General features: G+C 46.6%; 1 protein-coding gene across 6 annotated transcripts in view; it reads right to left on the bottom strand.

The window, feature by feature from the left end:
- The window catches only part of PUM1 (pumilio RNA binding family member 1), a 191,264-nt gene that overhangs the window by 147,979 nt on the left and 21,362 nt on the right, over positions 1-21,923 (bottom strand). For all 6 annotated transcript variants that reach the window (XM_030217567.1, XM_030217569.1, XM_030217570.1 and 3 more), the window contains exons 3-4: positions 13,077-13,145; positions 908-1,016 (exon numbers count right to left, since the gene is read on the bottom strand). In XM_030217567.1, coding sequence (XP_030073427.1) covers positions 908-1,016; positions 13,077-13,145 — 178 coding nt within the window. The remainder of the gene's footprint in view (positions 1-907; positions 1,017-13,076; positions 13,146-21,923) is intronic.

Here is a 21,923-nt window from a genome sequence, read left to right as displayed (position 1 = left end):
TCAGGCATCACCAGTACTGGCTTCCCCAGCAACAGGAAGAACTGCTGCAGCACCAGGTGAATGGTTCTTGTCCCCAGGTGGCTGACAGCCCAGGACACCTCCTGCTGCAGCCACCACTCCTGCATGAGCTACCCAGATAACAGGCTCCCCATCAGCAGTAATCACCCCAATCACAGTGGCACAGTGGCATGGGCCCCATGGGCCATTTTCAGTCAACCTCACCAAGTGAGAGTCTATGGGATAAGGCTCGGAGCTAAAGAGGGCCTAATCTCTACGGGCTCAGCTAGGGTAAGGTCCATGGACTAGGAGCTAACACTGGCCAAAGGCCACTGGCTGTAGACTATGGCCCCGAGAGCTAGGTCTGCCAGAAGAAAACATGATGCACTAGGTCCAACATGATCAATCTGCTGGCGGTAGAGGAATACTGAAAGGTTCAGGCTAAACCAGCTTTGTATACCTGTGATGTCATTGGAAGTGTTCAGCTCCTACCTCTTACCTGCTGGTAGGGGGATACAACACATTTAGTATGGACTAGTTTAACCAGATAAAAAGGAAAGAAAATTAAATAGAATATTTCCAAAAGACTAAAAGAAAAACTTACTTGTTGGGGTGCTGCAAAAGGCATTAGGTATAAATTATTATGCAGTACCATGAGTGATTTTTTTTCGTACACAATTTCTAAGTACATTATTCAACAAGCAGCTGATGCAGCACAGTAGGGTTAGAGTAGCTAAAAGAGATAATAGACAAAGCCAGGAGGATCATGACTTTGGAGGAATAGGAAAGACTAAGAAGCTTCCCTAGCTTATATTCAATGTGAACTGTTAGAACTGGTTTATACATTTCTAATCTAAATCATCTGTTAAAGGAAGGTGTTGCACAACATCTAACATAAGATTTTAAGTACCTGATGACCCCCAAGCAGTTTCCCGCCACTGGTCACCCAGAAATATCCCTTTTGGTCCATCTTTGCTTGAGTCATCCGATTCCCAAAACTTTTTACCTGGCAAAAGTTGCTGCAAAAAGGAAACAAAACAAAAGAGAGAGATTTACTTACCTGAGAATTTGTTAGTCTTCCATTATACTGAATGAGTAGATGAGTACAGGGCTATCTTAACTTCAGGTTACTGATCTCACCTTAACTCTTACTGCCTTCAGCGTCCTTAGTGAGGTCTGTTCCTCATCGGCAACAGTCCTACATACAGTGAGTTGATCGAACAGACTGACAAGAGTTATCAGGTAACTATTCTGCTGCATCTAATCCCACACTATGGCAGAAAGAAACTATCACATTCAATCCTCTAAGGATGGCTGATTGTAGCCCGGTAAAGTTTATGTCCAAACACTACCTACCAATGCCATTTTATTAATACAATAATGTTTAGTGAAGATATGCAATTTACCCCTGCACAATTTTCAAATATGAAAGAGGATGCATATATTACTAAATGAATGTAGTGCCTCAGATTGTGATGTATCGGTCTTACACTCAAATGCCACCATTTCAACTAAGTCCCCAAACTATATTTTTGTTATAGTCCAGCAAAGGTGAACTTTTATTTATGCCTGGTAATTTTCTTTGAGTCCTACTAGACCAGTCAACACCAATGGTTGTTTATCTTGGAACACCATTAGTGTGGATTGGTTTAGCAAAGGCGATAAGGAATAATTGCTTTTATTTTTTCTGTGCAGATAAATCAAACTGTTAAAACACATACCAAAAATCTTAACATATACACAAAACAGTTCCACACAGGATTCCCTGGAAATTTATGCAATTTAAGATTACCTTCCTTTGAATCCTGACTAAAAACTTTTGTTGGCGAATTTATCAGATTTATTTATTAAGGTATTTATACCCCACTTTATCCCCACAGACATGCAGACTCAATGTGGCTTACATAAACCAGAGAGAGAGAGAGAACTCCGGGGATAACAGATACAAATGACAATAGTAGAGGAGAATTACAAGAAAGAAGGGAAGCGTTACATATAACAGTACAAAAGTAAAGGACTAAACAGGATCCACGTAAGCCAGCTGGTAGAGGCGGTGGCCTACACTGTTCACGGAGAAAATGCTTTGGCAAACAGAAGTGTTTTGAGTGCCTTGCGAAAGGTCAGGTAGTCCCTCAGACTGGTGATGTCTTTAGGAAGTGCATTCCATAGCTGCGCACTGATGAAGGGAAAGCTTGACGCCTGAATAGATCCGTGCTTACAGCCTTTCCAGCAGGGGTAGTGCAAGGTGAGATACAATCTGGAAGATGGGTCTCCATTCCTGGCCGGCAAGTCAATCATATTCAGCATATACCTTGGGACTTCCCCGTAGATGATTTTGTGGACCATGGTGCAAACGTTGAATTCAATGCACTTCTTAATCGGAAGCCAGTGAAGTTTAGCAAGAAGAGGCATCGAGCTATCGAACCGAGCTTTATTAAAGACAACCTCGCCGCCGTATATTTATTTATTACATTTGTACCACGTGCTTTCCCATTCAAAACAGGTTCAATGCGGCTTACATAGTAATTGGGATTACAAAGTATTGGTGGAGAGAAATAAGTTGAGTATTATCAGAGTAATAAAAGAAATAAGAATGAAGAAATGCAGAGATGAGGGAAGTAGGAGTATGAGCAAGGGTAAGTGAGCAACTGGAGGGATAGATGAGGCGGAGGGGGATGGGCAAGAGTGAAGGGAGTAGGCGAGGTGTGAGTAAGGGTAGGTGAGCATTTGGGGAGGGGTCGATGAGGCGAAAGGGGATAGAACAAGGGATAAGCAGGGGAAAATGTGGTGGAAGATGTAGTTACCCAGGGTCACAAAAAGCCACAGTGGGAAATGAACCCAGTACCCCAGGTTCTCAGCACAGTGCTCTAACCATTAAGCTACTCTTCCACTCTGCTAAAGTTACAGCTCTCTCACTGCTCTTCCATCAGTAGCTAAAATCTTACTTGATTTGACTTAAATGCTGGAACTTAGGGACCAATCCTGTGCGCTTAAAATAGGGTAATTTGCCAAAAAATTTTCTATACATAAAAGGGGTAAATTCCCTGCTGGTTACCTAAAGGTAGGCGCCGGGATGCTGTGCACTAAGGGTTAAATTCTATATATGGTGCCAAAAAATCAGTGCCCAAAAAAAGCACTAGTCTGTAAGCCGCACTTAGATTAGTCGCAGTTTATAGATAACTTGAAGTTACTGCATGAAGGGAAAGGGGGCAGAAGAGAAATGAAGGTCCCTCCAAAAATGGAAGAAGCATGTCTAACAGCTGTAGCATAGATAATATCTGTAACAAAGTGATTAAGGAACTGCACCTTTAAAATTGTGCTGTCTCTCATCTACTCTCCCTATCACAGACACACAGAAAGCCAACATGGATATAGTTTTGGGGAGTAGTAACAGATTGCAGGATGGTGGTACATTTGGGGAGGGGGGTTAGTTTGTCAAGTGGGGCACTTTGCAGGGTGGTGAGTAGTTGCAGGGAAGTGCTAGGTTTCTGGGGATGGAATTAGGTATGCAGTCTCCCCTATACTGTAACTCCCTCATCTCACTGTGAGGCAGTGGCATAGCCAAGGGGTGGGCCCAGGCCCACCCACTTTGGGCTAAGGCCCACTCAGTAGTAGCAGCATATCTATGATGTGCTGGCAGGGATCCCCAAACCCCACCAGCCGAAAACTCCCAACAACTGTCCCTCCTGCATACCTTATAAATAGCAGATCGCCTGCAGCGAGCAGCGACTGATACATACCGCTCGCGCCGGCCCCACAGTCCTCCCTCTGATGCATTCCCACAGTCTGTAGTTTTCTCAAGACAAAGCCCTTACACCCTGCTAATGTACTATTGCAGTAGTCCATGTGACAGAGCACCAATGAATGCACCATATTTCTAAAGAGTGATCTCAGGAAGAGGTGGCGAACTCGCTTGAGCTTCCACAGCGTGATGAACATCTTCTTGGCTTATGCTTTTGCCTGGCTTTCAAATGTTAACAAACGGTCAAATATTACTCCCAAAATTTTCAAACTGTCAGAGATAGGAAGGGTTAGACTATTGACCACAATAGAAGTGGGAGGGATGTACTTGCGCTGGGAAGTCAAAACAAGGCAATGTGTTTTCTCTGCATTTAGTTTGAGCTTGAAAGCAGTTACCCACAAGTCCATGACTTGCAGGACGTTGTCGATAGACTGAAGAACCTCTGAGACTGTAGAATTGAATGGAATATATACTACAACATTGTCAGCATAAATATAAGGATTTAGTCCAAATGAGCTAATGTGTTGGCCAATGGGGTTATCATAATATTGAAAAGGATTGGCGACAGGGGAGAGCCTTGAGGCACGCCACAGTCTGCACTCCAAGCCGATGAGACGTGCGTATTCACTTTGACCCTGTATGTTCGAAGCGTGAGAAAACCCCTTAGCCACTTGAGTACGTTGCCTCCTACTCCCATTTCGTCTAGCAGACTTAAAAGAATATGGTGATTGACCATGTCAAATGCACTTGACAGGTCAAATTGAAGGAGTAGTATGTTCTTGCCGGTGGCAAGTTCCGGCCTGAGCTTTGTTAGTAGATTGAGCAGTGCTGTTTCCGTGCTGTGCCCTACACGAAAGCCTGATTGAGACGAGGCTAGTAAATTGAAATTTAGGATATAATCAGTGAGTTGACTGGTGACCACACTTTCCATGAGCTTGAGTAAAAGCGGAATGGATGCTATCGGCCTATAATTAGTCACATCGGCAACCTTTTTCTTGCTGTCTTTTGGTATGGGTGTTAAAACAATGCTTCCATTGTCCTCTGGAAATAAACCACTCTGAAGCATATGATTGATATAGGAAGTTAGAAGATCGAGAAAGCAGGATGGAGCTGACTTCATTAGATAATTTGGGCAGGCATCTAGACAACAATGCTTTTCGGAGTATTTTTTGAGCGCCTTAGAAACTGTGTCAAAGGTGACTGGTGCAAAGGTAGTCCAGAATCTGTCCACTGGAAATGCATCCGCAGTGGGATCCAAAACAGCTGGGAAATCTTCAAAAGCAGGTGGTAGCGACAAACGGAGTTTTGTAATTTTGTCTTGAAAGTACTGTGCAAGCTGAGCAGCAGACGGGTGGTCCATGGTCGAAGAGACAACTGAACTTGTGTTAATGAGTTTATTTAAGAGTTGATATAATATCTTCGAGTCACAGTTATCTTTTCCCACTTTGACATAATAGTACCTTCGCCTGGCTTGCCTGACAGCATACTTGTATTTCCGCTGCATATTTTTCCAGGTAAGGAATGTTGTCATGTTTTTTTTTTCCATCCATGCTCATTCGAGCCTTCCAGTTTGTTTTTTCAGCTGTTTGAGCTCATCAGTGAACCACGGGGAGAAGTAACGCACACGCGGAGACCTAACTTTAAGTGGTGCGATGTCGTCTAGTACACGGTGACAGTGCGAAGTCCACTCCGCTAGGAAGTTTGTTAAATCTGTCTGTAGCAACCAATCCGTATCGTAGATGGTCCGCCAAATTTGTACTGCACTATACGACCTCTTGTGGTGAATGGAGTTGTCTTTTGGATGGGTGACCTTTTTTGACCAGAGAATGGATAGATTAAATTTAAAATGATCAGACCACGGAACTTGTGTCCACCTACAATTAGCTATGGCTATGCCAATTTCTCCATAAAGATTATGAGAAAAGAGGTCTAAGGCGTGCCCTTTAGTATGCGTCGAGTATGCTGTTGGACACGAGAGATCCCAGAGCTGTAGGATCCTTACAGTCTTGAGCTGTACTGGAGATGGTGTCCTTGAGGTGAAGATTGATATCCCCTAATAAGATAATGTTGGTGCTGGATGCACAAGCCTGCGATATGTAGTCCATGAAGATCTGTTGAACCTCGGACCAGCCACCGGTGGGGTCTGTAAAAGAGGACACAGGTCAACTGATCCTTCAGAGCTTTGTTGTGAAGTCTAAGAGTAACAATTTCTAACACTTTTGTAAAAGACTCTCCCACCACGTCCACTATAAAGTCTGATCTGTAAACTAATGCTAAGCCGCCACCTCTTTTGCCATTTCTAGTCCAGTGTTTTAGTTTATAACCAGGAGGACATAGGTCCAAGATGAGACGGTTTAGATTGTTTAATGGTGATAGAAAATTTATTTGGCTAGAAATATGCACTACAGCTTAAAATGAATAACTCAGAAACTTTACGGATAGTTAAGGATGGGTCCATTGAAGTACCTTATTTGCAGCTGAATTTCCTGAAAATATTTAAGTCAGAGGTATACAAGTAATAGTGATCTAAATCTGTTTTCCAATACAATACAATACTCTTCTGGCTGAAGCAATCACCACCAAAACGATTGCCTTCAAGGTGAGATCCTTGATCAAGGCTGACCTCAGAGGCTCAAAAGAGAGCTACCAAGAGAACATTTAACACCAAATTGAAACCCAGAAAGGAAGAGATGGTCAAATGGGTGGCTGCAAGTGGGTGACCCCTTCAAAAACCATGCAATGTCCCCATGAGCTGCCTGGGAAACCCCCAGCATCATATCCCTTTAAGGTAAGAGGGTCACCAGCTAGTCTTCGAGAGAATTCAGTGCCAACCTCTGGTGGAATCCTTGATGCTGAAAGCGGAGCACCTCTGGGATCTGAGCCTTCCATGGGGAGAGGAAGCACAGCCTGCACTATCCCTCAAAAATCCTCCCGACATAACCCAAGGAAGGTGATGACTTGTGGGCTTTGAACAGGGTGGCAATAAACACAGAAGAAAACTACTGCTTTGCTAGGCATTGCCTCTCAAGGACCAAACTGTAAACCAGAAGGTGGCCTAGTGGTTAGGGTGGTGGACTCTGGTCCTGGGGAACTGAGGAACTGAGTTCGACTCCCACTTCAGGCACAGCTCCTTGTGACTCTGGGCAAGTCACTTAACCCTCCATTGCCCCAGGTACAAATAAGTACCTGTATGTGTAAGCTGCATTGAGCCTGCCATGAGTGGAAAAGCGCGGGGTACAAATGTAAACTAAAATTAAAATTAAATTTAAAAAATTTGCACCACACTCTGTATTATGCAACCCTTGACCGCTGGGAAGAGGAAGAGGGGCTTCCACAGCCGCACTAGATGTGTGTACCATGGCCTTCAGGAACAATCTAAACCCCAAAATGACCACAAAGGGATGACGCGCTATCCTGAAAAGATCTGGCCGATCAGGGGCTACAGTAGAAAGATGTAAAGAGGCTCCGCCCTGCACCACTGTCTACCATACCATCTATTCCCATCAAGACCACCTCCTTTCAGGAACTGAAAAAGCAATCCACCTTGGCATTTCTGTTTGAGGCCATGAGGTCAAAGATAGGTGGCCCCCACCAGTTTAGTAGGAACTGAAAGGCTGTGTGCCCTAGCACCTGCTTCACTGGATCCAGTAGCAAGCGGCTGAAAAAGTACATCTGTACATCATGTTTGCCAGCTATGTGGACTGCCAATAACTCCAGTAGGTTTGCTTCTAGCCAACAGCAAAGGGCTGCTGCTTCCTTAATGACTCCTGTGCTTCTCCATGCTTGTTGATACAGTCCACCACCAACTCACTGACTACTCTCTCCCAGAATAGGGGCAGAAACTCTACAGCCAAGCAAAACACCCAGGTCTCCAGGTGGTTGATTGACTAAGAAAATGGGGGGGGGGGGGGGGGGGGGGGGGGAGGGAAACCACTACTCCTGCACCACTATGCCTAAGCAGTCAGCTCACCAGCCAAAAGAGATTTGTATTGGTGTCACTACCACCCAATACAGCAAGGTGGGGTGGGGCAGGGGGGCGAGTCTAGCAGAATCCTCCCCCCAAGAAGATGGCTGGGACAGTCCTATCACTCCAAGCTACATCGAGTCTTCAGAGAATGTTTCAGACAGTGGTTGAAATCCTGAAAGACTGGTGTCCATCGAGAAAAGAGGACCACCTGGAGAGGGCGCTTAAGGGTCCGAGCCCATAGTACCACTTCCAGGGTTGCCGCCATGGAACCCAATAGTCCCAGGCCTGCAGGGCTTACAAACTGTACAAGCTGAGCTTCTGGCCCTGCAACTTGCCTATGCGCTCCTCTGTGCGGAACACCGCACCCTGGGCCATATTAAAAAAGACCCCCAGATATTCTAAGCTTTGAGAGGAGGATGATAGAATCTTTGCCTGCTCCATCCAGCCCAAGCTCTTCAAGATCATAAAGACTTGAGAAGTCTACAGCAGTAAGCCTGGGCATCCAGTTAGGGATAGATTTGAATGTCCTGGCGACGCCAGTGAGCCACAACTAACCGTTACCTTGGAAAAAGTGCGAGACGCAAACCACCAGGCTGAACGGAAGAAGCCAAAGCTGAAGGTGGTGAATCATAACAAAATCCTAGGTAGCTCCTTTGGTCTTATCGTGACTGGAATATGTAGGCAGGTCTCAGAGATCTAGGAAGGTCAGGAACTCACTCAGACAGTCAGAAGCAATCATTAGTGAAAATCTTCATCCGAAAGTGTACAACCTCAAGACAGGTGTTCATCCCTTTGAGAGCGAGAATGGACCAAAAGGAGCCCTCTTTCCTTTGGGTCAACAAGTAATGACCTTGCCCCTGCTTTAAGGATGTTACTGATTCCACTGCACCCAGGTCTAGAGGAATGAGTATGACAGCCTGTCACTTTACAGCAAAGCCACAGGGCAAGACCATTAAGGCACTCAGCACCAGACACAAAAACTCTGGGGCATATCCCTGACTGAACACCTTAAGGATCAACTGGTTGAAGGTGATGCAAGCCCACTCACAGCTGAAAAGGGCTAATCTGCCCCCTATCCAAGCTGGCAACGGGTACGGCAGACCCTCATTGAGAATCCCTGGAGTTGGAAGTCTCCTGTCCTTTTGGAGCTGCCAAAGGGCCCCTTATCTGAAGGGCCTGCTAGGCCCCAGGCACGAAAAACAGAAAAATTAGGATAAAACACCAAATTGGTAAAGCCAAGTATCTTGTACTACTGAGAAATTATTTTTTTTAATGTATTGGTTCCAACAGGAATAAAGTTCAAAAAAAGATAATACAAGGTAATTCCACTCAACAACAGGTATAGTGGCACAAAGGATAGGACTTGACACCGCTGATTTGAAAGTGATGCCTGTGTCAGGTGTCATACAATCCAATCATGTGGCCAGACTCTTCACTACATTACCCAAGTGACTTCTGCCACCTACTTGGATTCCTGGGAGGTTTCAGAGACAGTGGGGATCTTGATTAAATTCAGGATTGCAAGATTCAAGTTCAGTCAGGAGGTAATATAAAGGTACAGCAAACTCTCACCAACTTCTGATGGAGAACATGGCATAACTAGGGAAGTATCCGACATACATATGGTCTGTCACCAGATCTCTCCCCACAAAGTCCATCCATTTCTATGGTCCTCAGCAGAATCAGTCCCTGCACTCTCAGCACCCAAAACTCCTGCCAGTTTGTGAGGTCTTCTCTGACATCCTGATGACCCAATGAAGGCCAATGACATCTGCTCTACTTTCCAGGTAACAGTCTGACCAGGTTGGTGATAAATATTGTCAAATAACTAAACATTACATTCCTAGCTAGATGTGTCAGGCGTTCCTTACAGACTCCATAAGGCTGCATTTTGCAGCATGATGAGCTCTCCTCCATTCCTAGGTAAGCCAACTAATTTGACACTGCAGCAGAAAATATGGACACACTAGTGCCTGACAGTGAGCAAGCTGACAGCCACCACAAAAATGCAAGTACTCCAACAGTGTTTCATAGAGGACAACCAAAACTGAATCTGTGGCTGAAATTCGCCACTCATTTTTGGCCAAAACAGGCCCCACCCCTAAACCACAGCAACCTCCTCTCCCCATCAGCATGGGCAGGAGTGACTAGGGATCATTCTTGTCCATTCTGGCTCCAATATCAAAATGGCAGCCATGATCTCCAGTGGCAGCTCCACAAAATTATGCCTTACCCGATAATTTTCTTTCCATTAGTCACAGCAGATGAATCCAGAGACTTGTGGGTTGTGATCATCTACCAACAGGTGGCGATAGAGAACATTAAACTCAGTCTGTCATATAGGATGGTATGCTCCTTGGCTAGCATGTATGTCTCATAAAAAAGCAGAAGGACCATCCATGTAACCCACGAGACAAACAGCACTCCTCCTCACAGCCAGGGAATAGTCATCTGACCATGACCCCTGTAGGCCCAAAACCTAAGGCAGACACAAGAGAAACTGAGCCAAAAAGAAATGGGCAGGACCCTGAATTCATCCGCTGCAACTAAAGGAAAGAAGATCATCAAATAAGGCATAATTTTTCCTCCCTTATCGTCAACAGCAGATGAACTTGTGGGATATAGCAAAACAGTCCACAGCAGGTTGGGAGAGCAAAAGGCACTTGTAAGAGCCAAAGACCCCAAAGGTTGCCAACAAAATAGCCTCCAGTTAGAGAGGCAACCCTGCGAAAACAAGAGAATGCCCCTCCCAGCAAAAGAACAGTTGCCCAGAGGACCAAAGACACCAGGCGAGCAAGGACAATGCTCTGCTGACTTAACAGCAATGAGAGTCCCCATCTGAAGGGGGGTGCGGGGGGGGAGGGGGGGAGGGAGGTGCGCCACTCTCCGACGGGGAATTTACCTATGTTTAGCGTGCATCCAACGCTCAGGGGCATCCACTTCTGTCATCTGCCCCGGGCCATCATCAGTCGGAGGGAGACCAGGTAGCAACGCAGTGTCAGACACCTGCGACAGAGCTCTTTTCAGCATGAAGGCTTTATGTAAAATAAGCAGGGGAGAAAAACTCAGCCTGACCTCCCGTCTCCGAATTAGGAGCTACGGGGGAACGGAGCTCCTCTGGTAGCCTCGGCCCGAGGCGCCCCTCTGCTCACAGACTCCTCCACAACCGCAGGGTTCGAGCCATGCGGCGCTTCCAAGATGGCGCCCGCTGCCAGCTCCATTGAGCGGGAAGACTCATCGCTCGCCATGCTCGTACTGGCTCTACCATCTATACAGCACGTTTTACAGAGCCCCGCTGCTGATCTGCGCTTGCCACAACAGGAACAGCGCTTAACTCCCTCAGCAGCCATCGCCAAAAAACAGCATAATAAAATACAAAATGGAGGCTTCGCGCCAAAATCACCCCGATCGGAACGCCGTCCACGGGCCCTCCCCGGAGGAGCTGAGTACCACTCTTACCTCAAAGGACCACCGAGCTCCGGTCACACTGCACGTCAATAAAAGCCTCAGAATAGCAGCGCATAAAAAGCGCGTTTTGGTTTTTTTTTTTACGCTGTGAGGAAAGTTGGAGGCAAACAGCTACAGAGGTACTCCATAGGCAGTAGAGGGTGGGAAAGGCAGGGACAGTGCAAACCTATATGCCTACATCCACAAGGGGGAAGTGGGAAAGGCAGGGAAAGGGCGAACCTATGTGCCTACATCCACAATGGGGAAGTGGGAAAGGCAGGGAAAGGGCGAACCTATGTGCCTTTAAAGTGGGCACCACCAGCCACAACAGCTCAACTGGCCAAGCACAGGAGCCTCCCCAGGCAGAAATTTTCAAGGAGCTGAACAAGCTGCATCCTACCTTGCTGGGAGACAGAGAAATACTGAGAGGCAGATGGAGCTAGCCATCCTAGAGGAACTATGGTTTTCAGTGTTCTCTATCTCCCCCTGCTGGCAGGTGGACACAACCCATTCGTAATGAATTCATCTGCTGCTGATGACAAGGAAAAATATATTATAAAAAAAAAAAAGACGACCTGGCAGCCCATATCGCCTGACCTGGTCCAACTACCAAGTAGGGAGTGAAGAACGAGCCACACCCAAGCCAGGTGCCCACAAAACTACCAGGGAGAATGCGTGAAACAAGGTGGCCAAAACCCTCTGGAATAGTGAGAGCAAATTCCCAAAGTGCCCAGAGCCAGCAGAGAGAAAATGTAAAACAGCTCCACAGAAAACAGAAGACCTGACCGAACAAAAGGCATCCCCAAGGGTCCGCTGCAAGAACCAAGGTGGCCGCCAAAGGAGAGCACAACAAGGTGTCTCTGCACGGGAAGCCACCGAATCCAGCCATAGGCCCTCATGAAATCGGCTGGGAAATGAAGGAGAAACGCCCCTAGCAACCGGCACTACAAGCATCGGCCCAGAAACTCCACGGGAAGCAAGCACAAAGACTGTACTTACCATGACAACAAGTCAGGACATCACTCTGCTGAAGGAAGCACTTTCCAATGCGCAGAGACAGTGTCCCCTACTACACACAAAGCCACTGCACCCAAAGTATGCTGCTTCATTTTCTGTTTTGTTTGTTTTTTTGGTGAGGGGAGCGCAGGAAGTGGCAGTAGCTTGGGAGGGGGTGGAACAGGGTAGGAGGAGGGATCTGGCTGACCACGCCTAGACACCCCCAGGCTCAACTGAACTGGGAAACCCACAACAGAAGCAAACCAGAAGATGAAACCAGGAGCTTGAGAGAGATCATCCATTCGCCTGCTGGAGATAGAAAATACTAGCAGCCAAGGAGCACACCATCCTATATGACTGAGCTCAGTTTAGTGCTCTGTCTCCTCCTGCTGGTAGATGGTCACAACCCACAAGTCTCTGGATTCATCTGCTGTTGACAAGGAAGGGTACATTTTCAGTCGAAAATGCATCGGCATTTTCAGACAAAACTGAAACAAGCCAGAATTTGGATTTTGGACTAGTTCCAGGGTTGAAACCGAAATTCGGATGTCCTCTATTGCCTCAGTGAAGGGCACTTGTGTCACAGCAGACCACCAAATTAGTCACTGCCAGTGGAACTGGAAAAGACCACGAAGATTTAAAGGGCTCAAAAGATGCCCCTGAAAGGTTTAATTTGGGGCAAGGTACAATGGAATAACTGCTTCAAATATAATCAAGGTGCTATACTATCTACTATAACTCACTGTGAGCTACCAATAAAAAAGGATTAGATATAGTTTTGATTTACTAGATTCTCTTTCAGCTCAATAACAAAGAAAAAAAAAAAAGAGTAAAATTTTGAAGTGGTAATTTAGCCATCCTCAACAGTCCTGAGGTTAAGTACAGAAACCGCTAGAGTCATCAATCACTAAACCACTTTATACTCACTTCTCCCATAGCCCGTCCTTCCAGAGCAAGTGCTTGAAAGTCATGGTTCAGCTCATCCATAGAACGTACCTATTCAGAGAAGAAAACAATTAATGCCTTGGGTGTTACTTTCCAAACAAGAAAAAATGAAAGGCTTCAGCAACCATTTTTTTAAATAAAATCGACCAAGACAGACATTTTATGGACATGTAAACTTTACAAAAAGGATATGACTATGTACTAATAAGGATTTTTTTTTTTAATGCTCACAAATTTTGGATATCCCCCATCAAATAATGACATCCAAAAACTGAAACTCAACCCTATGTATTCTTCCTCTTTAAAAACTATGCTACTGAAAAACGTTTGTTAAAGCCCTGACATTTTTTTTCTATTAACTGTGGAATAATGCATTATGTAAATGAATTATAATGGTCAGCCATTAGGGAGTAAAGAATCTCATAACATTTGCTAAATACATGAAGATACTTGTGATCATCTATAGTCTACCTATATGGTTCAATGATGCAAGTCAAGGTCACAGAGTGTCACACACAAACGGGTCAGTCCAAGTCAAGTGGACTGGGGAGCCTACTTGACTATGTCCAATTTTGACTAAACTTAGAAAGGATGTTCTAGAAGGTCTCAAAGTAAATGGTACAGAAGTCTTGTAGTTGTAGAACTGTAGGCTACAGACAAAAAGCAACATTGCAAACATATTAAGCAATACAACAAAAATGGCACTTTCATCATCTTATTACTGAATATACTTGAATATAAACCGAGAATTTTGGGCCAAACAATGGCCCAAAATGGGGTTTTTTGATTTACATTTGAGTCTCTGTTTCTCTCTCTCTCTCACTCACTCCCCGATGGATACCCCCCCCCCCCCCCCCCCCCAGATGATCAGCGTTTTATGTCCTCCACCTTCCCACCTGATAGAGCAATGTAGGTTTTCTAGTACTGTTCTTTTGCTGGCTGAAGCTGACGTCAATGCTGTGTGCTGGGCCGGTGCAGGATCTTAAGCATCTATAAATGCTGAAGGCCCCACACCGGCCCAGCACACAAGTATTGGCATCAGCTTCAGCCAGCAAAAGAACAGTAAGAGCAATGTTGGAATGGGGGGGAGAGGGGGAGGGGAGGAGACGACACAGAAGGTGTGAGAGTAGTGGGATGAGGGGAGTTGTGCGAGTCATTAAAGTGTAAGGTAAAATTAGTTACCTGATAATGTTCTTTCCATTAGTCCCATCAGATCAATCCAGAGACTTGTGGGTTATGTCCCTCTACTAGCAGGTTACATAGAGAGAACACGAAGTTCACCCCTAGAGGGCATGTGCAGCCAGCCTAACTTCAGTATACGATACCAAAGAAGTAAGAAATCATTTGAACAATAGTTCACTCTCCTGCCTCTCGAAAGCAGCATATAATCTGAAGGAAAACCTCCAAGCTGCTCCACAGTAACAACTGTTCTCTAATAACTTTTTTAAACCAAAACTTCCAGACTAACAGAAGAACGTGAACAGAAGCAACAGCAACCATACCAAAACCTTCCATATATACATCATACAGAATCAGCTAACATGAACCCCAGGGAGGGCCTCTGGATTGATCTGATGGGACTAATGGAAAGAAAATGATCAGGTAAGAACTAATTTTACCTTCCATTGTGTTCCCAGATCAATCCAGACACTTGTGGGATGTACCAAAGTAATCCTCAAGAAGGGTGGGATCGAACTCCCCCAGAAGTCAAAACAGAAGCGCCAAAAAGCGCATCCCGATGCGCAGCAACATCTAGCCAGCAATGTTTAGAAAAAGTATGAACCGACGCCCAAGTAGCCGCTTTACAAATGTCCTCCAACGGTACCAGCCCGTACTCCGCAAATGACGCAGCCTGAGCCCTAGTCGAATGCGCTCGAATCTGAAGAGGAAAAGGCTTCCCCATGGAAAGGTAAGCAGGCCCGATCGCCTCCCAAAGTCAGCGAGCAATCGTAACTTTAGAAGCCATATCTCCCTTTTTGTGTCCAGCAAACAGGACAAACAGATGATCAGACTTCCGGAAGGAATTAGTCGCTTCCAAATAGGCCATCAGGGCCCTTTTTACATCCAAACACCGCAATGGATGAAAATCTTCCGGGTAATCTTCCCGCTTGAAGACCAGCAAATTCACTTCTTGATTGACGTGAAAACGAGAGATCACCTTCGGTAGAAAAGATGGCACCGTATGAATCGAGACCCCTGCTTCCGAAGAACGCAGAAATGGGTCCCTGCACGACAGAGCCTGAAGTTCCGATACCCTTCTGGCCGAAGCTATTGCCACCAAAAACACCGTCTTCAATGTCAGATCCTTCAAAAACATCTTACAGATTGGCTCAAATGGAGCCCACTGAAACGCCCACAGTACTAGGTTCAGATTCCATTCCGGCACCGTCGTCACTCAAGGCAGTCTGACATGGCTAACGCCTCTGAGAAAACGAACTACATCTGGATGAGAGGCCAATGAACGACCACGTAAGCGGCCTCCAAAACAGGCCAACGCCGCCACCTGTACCTTAAGAGAGCTTAATGACAGTGCCTTCTCAAAACCCTCCTGCAAAAAGGCTAGAATAGTCATGAGAGGGGCCGACTCCGGCGAGATGCCCGACGACGAACACCAAGATACAAAGGTTCGCCAGACCCTAGCATACGCCGAAGAAGTAGATCGCTTGCGCGCCTGCAACACCGTCCCAATCACCGACTCAGAATATCCTTTGCGTCTGAGTCGTGACCTCTCAATAGCCAAGCCGTAAGACCAAATGGGATGGGATCCTGCATGATTACTGGTCCCTGAACCAGAAGATCGGGAATGTTCGACAGACTCAACGGTTCGTCTAGCAACAGACGCACTAAATCCGCATACCAAGGATGCCTGGGCCAATCCGGAGTCACCAGAATGACTGACTACTCCTGGATGTCACGCGATCCTGCCAACCACCCAACCGATCATGGGCCACAGAGGAAAGACATACAGGAGATCCTGTGGCCACCTTTGCAACAGCGCATCTATTCCTTCGGACCCAAATTCCCTGCCCCTGCTGAAAAAAACAGGGCACCTTGGCATTGGAAAACCGGGCCATTAGATCCACTACCGGCATCCCCCAACGGGACGTGATCTGGTCGAACGCTACTCGAGAGAGCTCCCACTCCCCCGCATTCAACCGTTTCTGGCTTAGGAAATCCACCTGCACATTCAGAACTCCCGTGATGTGAGCCGCTGACAAAAGAAAGACGCTTCTCCACCCAGCAGCAGATGGAAAGAGCCTCCGTTGACAACTGAGCGCTCCGAGTGCCCCCTTGGCAATTGACATAGGCTACCGCTGTCGCATTGTCGCAGAGAACTCATACCGACTGGTTCAGCACTAACGTCTCGAAGGCTTGCAGCGCCAGCCGAATCGCCCGCAATTCCAGAAGATTGATTGATAAGCGAGCCTCCGACGGACTCCACATACCCTACGTCCAATGACCCAGGCAATGAATCCCCCAGCTGGACAGACTGGCATCCGTCGTGACTACCCGCCATTCCGGAGTGGTAACGGAATTCAAAAATGCGTGGGATAAACATAAAGGAATCCTGTTCACAAGGAATGGATCCTCAGAAGCTTAGCAGAGATAGGGTGGCATAGCCGGTGGTAGGAGGCGGGGCTAGTGGTGGGCGGACTTCTGCAGTCTGTGCCCTGGGGGTGGCGGGAACAAATCAAGGTCAGGTATACACAAAAAGTAGCACATATGAGTTTATCTTATTGGGCAGACTGGATGGACCGTGCAGGTCTTTTTCTGTCGTCATCTATTATGTTACTATGCTACCTCAAATTGGAACCAGGGCTGAGATCCTAGCACCAAGATCCTTCCATCTGCAACTTACCCATGGTTTTTCCCCCTCTACTTTACATTCCCTCTCCTAATATACTTAGTTTGGTGACAACAGTGACATTATGGGCCAGCAGCCATGCAGCCAAGGCTTCTTCCAGAACCCAGGAAAACACCTATGAAATTTTGCCTGGTTGGGGGGGGGGGTTGTGTGAGGCTGTAGAAGGGCTGGAACTATCACAGTCAAATGTGTTTTTATCTAGAGGAGGGTTTAAAGCTTCAGACCATCTCTTACACTGCTATGACACTATAAAATAATTATAATTGCCCAAGTAACAATTCATTTATGTAATAAAGTAGAAATAAGGGTCAATCAATAAGTTCTATTAGACTAGCCCAATCCATCTGAGTCTAGCTTTTGAGCTATGTTAATAAAAGATTGGCAAACTGTTAATAAAAGATTGGCAAATTACACGAGTAAAACCACACGCTGTTTGCATACAAAACTAGTCACAAGAGACATCTGCCAAAGCATGACAGCTTTAAGACATACAGTTTCCTAACTAGAGTTTAGTTTCAACAATTTATTGATAAGACAAAATAAACATAGCCAACATTCAAACAGAACCTTGTGGCCAAGCACAAATCACATATAATCTAACAGCTGATAAAGTACGTTATAGACCTCCCCCCCTCAAAAAAAAATGGTTCCTTCAGGCGGTTGGAGTCCAATCTATCCAGGACAGAATGAAGTCCCAACCCCTATAACACACCCCTCCAAGCTAGAACTAACTAGAATTTAAATGTCAGAATGTACCATCTTATCCCAACATCAACTGAAAAAGGGTAATTGTTAAGATCTAGTGATTTTTTTTTACCTAATGACATGGACAGATTAATTTTCAACAGAAAATCTCAGATGCGATTTAAAAAAAAAAAAAAAGGCCTAAGACAATTAAGAACAATCAAGTATTTAGTTGATGAGAAAGGGTTGCATTAACTGATTCATGCTTCACTGATATCCAGAACTAATTATGCCAACCTGGTTTATGCTGAACTCCAAAAAAATACTATTAAGTGACTACAAACTCTTGGGTTAGCGCAGGGACGATCCCCTATGCTCCTGCTGATGCGGTCTTGATACCAAAAATGGCTGCCACGAGTTCCAGCAGCAGTCAAGTCATGCTATGAATGCTTTCCCTACTTGCTTTAGTATGGCGAGTTCTATGAGGAAACGTCCCAGTCTTGATCAAGGGACTTTTGTGGATGCTGAATTATCTTTACAATTAACACTATGATGGTCCAGAGTACAGAGTCAGTACTTCCTTTTATATTAGTGGCCTAAGCTACATAAATTTAACTGCTACCATTTTTACTGAGTATAACCAGCAACAGCAAAATAAAAATTAGTTCTTACCTGATATTGTTATTTCCATAAGTCCCAACAGATCAATTCAGAGACTTGCGGGTTATGTCCCTCTACCAGCAATGGAGATAGAGAGAACTTCAGGAGGTTTGCTATATGTGGTCATGTACAGCCAGCTTAACCTCAGCTTGGTAGATACCAAAGCAATGGAAGAAACAGAAATCCAAACAAGACAAACACTCTCCTGCCTCCATGAACAGAAATATGTACCTCAACCACGTAAGCGGGAGTGAGAAGTATATCACCTGAGTGGTTTCGCTCATCTCTTCAACTTTAATTATCAGGCAAGAACACATTTTTCCTTCCACAGCGTCCCACAGATCAGTCCAGACACTTGTGGGATGTACCAAAGCAGTCCAAGTTGGGCGGAACACAGCCACCCCAGAAGAGAGAAAAGAAGTGCCGAATGCGTGCCCTGATGGGCCGCCATGTCCAATCTGTAGTGCTTAGCAAAGGAGTGCACGAAGCCCATGTGGCAGCTCTGCAAATGTCCTCCAAGGAAACCAGGCAAAATTCGGCATGGGTAGTTGTTTGCATCCTCGCACAGTGCACCTGAACCTGAAAGGAAGGGGACCTACTCAAGGATACATAGGCCAAAATGATCTCCTCTCGCAATGTGCCACCGTGCCCTTCTATGCCATTTCGTCATTCTTGCGCCCCTCATAAAGGACAAAAAGATGATCAGAATGACAGAAGTCATTGGTGACTTCCAGGTAACAAATAAAAATGCCACACATCTAGGCAACGCAGCGCTCATAACTGAGGGATAGTCCTCCCAGCGAAAAGCCAGTAATACCAGAGCCTGATTCAAATGAAAATGTGACACAACTTTGGGCAAAAAAGACGGAACCATCTGAATGCAGACTCAGGAGTCCCTGCATGACAATGCTTGCAGTTCCGACTCACCTTGCTGAGACAATAACCACCAGGAAAACCGTTTTGAATATGAGGTCCTTCAACGATAAGCGATCTGAAGGCTTAAAGGGAGACTGTTGCATGGCCCGCAAAACAAGGCTCAGATTCCAAGTTGGGACCACCAGCAACCTATGCAACCCACCCCAAAGAAAGCGCACAATATCCAGGTGTGCAGCTAACAAGGAACCATGAAGACGGCCCCAGAAACAAGCCACAGCCACCATCTGAACCTTCAAGGTGTTCAAGGAAAGAGACTTCTCAAGACCTCCCTGCAGGAAAGCCACAATAACTGTCACCGAGGCACAAGATGCAGAGACGCCCAACGAGGAGCACCACACTTCAAACATACGCCAGACCCCAGCGTATGCTGTGGAAGTACAGCGTTTCCTTGCCTGAAAGATAATCATTCCGTCTCAAGATGCACCTTTTCAAGGGTCAGGCCGTAAAACCAAAGTGGGAGAGATCCTCCATCGGAACGGGTCCCTGAAACAGGAGTCCGCCCAGAGCGAACAGGCTCAGAGGTCAATCAACCAACAAGTGGAGATCCGTGTACCAGGGGCGCAGAGGCCAATCTGTGGCTATTAGGATCACCCGCCTCAGATGCCTTGCAATACAGTCCACTACTCGTTCCACCACTGGCCAAGGCAGGAAGAGTAGACCCAAGGGCCAGCTTTGGAGGAGGGCATTGATCCCCTTCAAACCGAACTCCCATCCTCTGCTGTAAGAGAGGGGTACTTTTGCATTGGTTCCGAGGCAATGAGCCCCTAAGTCGTCTCCCAACTACCTGTAGGGAATGAACCAGGGCCCCATCATTGCGAGTCTCTTACTGTAGGCTGTGTCATACAGGCAGAGGCCGAAGACCATCCCTCTCCATGAAAGGGCTGCAATTTCTGCAGAAAATGAGACCTATGGAAGGCTACCGCGTGTCCTGGATGGTAGCCCTTCACCTCCCGGAAGTGAAAAGGGGGCATTCCAGAACAGGTGCCTGCTCTTGGTCTATCTTCGGGTAGGCACTGACCATTACAATCCTCCAGTGCCTTAACAATCTTTTCCAGATCCTCTCCGAAGAGAAGGTTCCCTCAGAATGGCAACATCGCCAGGCACAACTTAGAGGCCACATCCAAATCCAGCGACATGCTGTAACTGCCAATGAAACCTCTTTGGCCGAAACACGCAGATCACAAAGAAAATCCACCAAGTAGGTCAGACCAGATTCCAGGGACGGGAGGAAGCCAATGAGCTCATCTGCCAAGGAGGCACCAATGAGAGGCACACCTGGGCTGCATATGAGCCACACACAGATGCCTGAAGGCTTAACACCACCACCTCAAAAGAAAGTTTAAATGACGACTCCAACTTACGGTCCCTGCAGATCCTTAAATGCTGTACCACCATCAACCGGTAAGGTGGTCTTTCTTAGGTGATCACCATAATCAAAGAGTCTACCATGGCCAGTCTTAGGGACTTAGACGTTGGCAGAGAGTAGAGAAGCACCATCACCCTAGCCACCAGCAGACCTGCGTTATCCCACTGCACTGAGATAAGGACTTTCATAGACTCAGGAATATGGGAAAATTAGGTTCTTACCTTGGTAATTTTCTTTCCTTTAGTCCTTTAGGGCGACCCCTCCCTCTACTGGGAGGGTGGTCCTTTTTGTCACCGCCGTGACGAAGGCATCCACTTTAGGCACCCCAAAACAGGCCAAGTGCTCCTTACTCACAGGGTAAAGATGTCCCATCACCCTGGTCACTTTCAAGGGTCCCTCGGGGTCAGCCCATTGAGCAAATAAGCTCTTGGATGGAGTCATGCAAAGGAAGGCACAAGCAGGATTCTTAGTACTCGCCATCCTCGGATTACCAGAGGAGGCCTCGCCTTGAACAGGGTCATCAATAGAGAGGGTCTGTAAGGCATCAGAGATAAGTGCTGGCAGCTAATCGCGGTGGAAAATCCGAACCGCAGTGGGATCATCCAGATCCAGTGGCAAACCGGCACCTTCTTCTGGCTCTTCAGACCATGAAGGCCTGCCAGATCCCTCAGAGTCCTCACAGTCCAACCACGGGGGGTGGGGGGGGAAGGGGGCGAGCCACTCTCCGACAGGGAATTTACCTATGCTTAGTGTGCATCCACTTCTGACATCAGCCCCGGGCCATCATCAGTCGGAGGGGGACCAGGTAGCAATGCAAAGTCAGACACCTGCGGCAGAGCTCTTTTTAGCATGAAGGCTTTATGTAAAATAAGCACAAACTCGGGGCAGAAAAACTCACCCTGACCTCCCGTCACCAAATTAGGAGTCACAGGGAACGGAACTCCTCTGGTAGCCTCGGCCCAAGGCGCCCCTCTGCAACCGCGGGGGCCGAGCCATGCAGCGCTTCCAAGATGGCGCCCGCTGCCAGCTCCAATGAGCAGGAAGAATCATCGCTCGCCATGCTCGTACTGGCTCTACCATCTAAACCATGTTTTACAGAGCCCCACTGCTGATCTGCGCTTGCCACAAGGGGAACAGCGCTTAACTCCCTCAGCAGCCATCGCCGAAAAACGGCAGAAAAAATTCAAAATGGCGGCTTCACGCCAAAATCACCCCGATCGGAACGCTGTCCGCGGGCCCTCCCCGGAGGAGCTGAGTACCGCTCTTACCGCCAAGGACCAAGTCCACGAATTCCGGTCACACTGCACAGTCAGGAAAA

This window comes from Microcaecilia unicolor, chromosome 11 (genome assembly GCF_901765095.1).
Source record: "Microcaecilia unicolor chromosome 11, aMicUni1.1, whole genome shotgun sequence".
In the NCBI taxonomy this organism is placed as follows: domain Eukaryota; kingdom Metazoa; phylum Chordata; class Amphibia; order Gymnophiona; family Siphonopidae; genus Microcaecilia; species Microcaecilia unicolor.
Note: the sequence above shows the minus strand (reverse complement) of the source record. Positions and strands in the feature narration are given on the sequence as shown.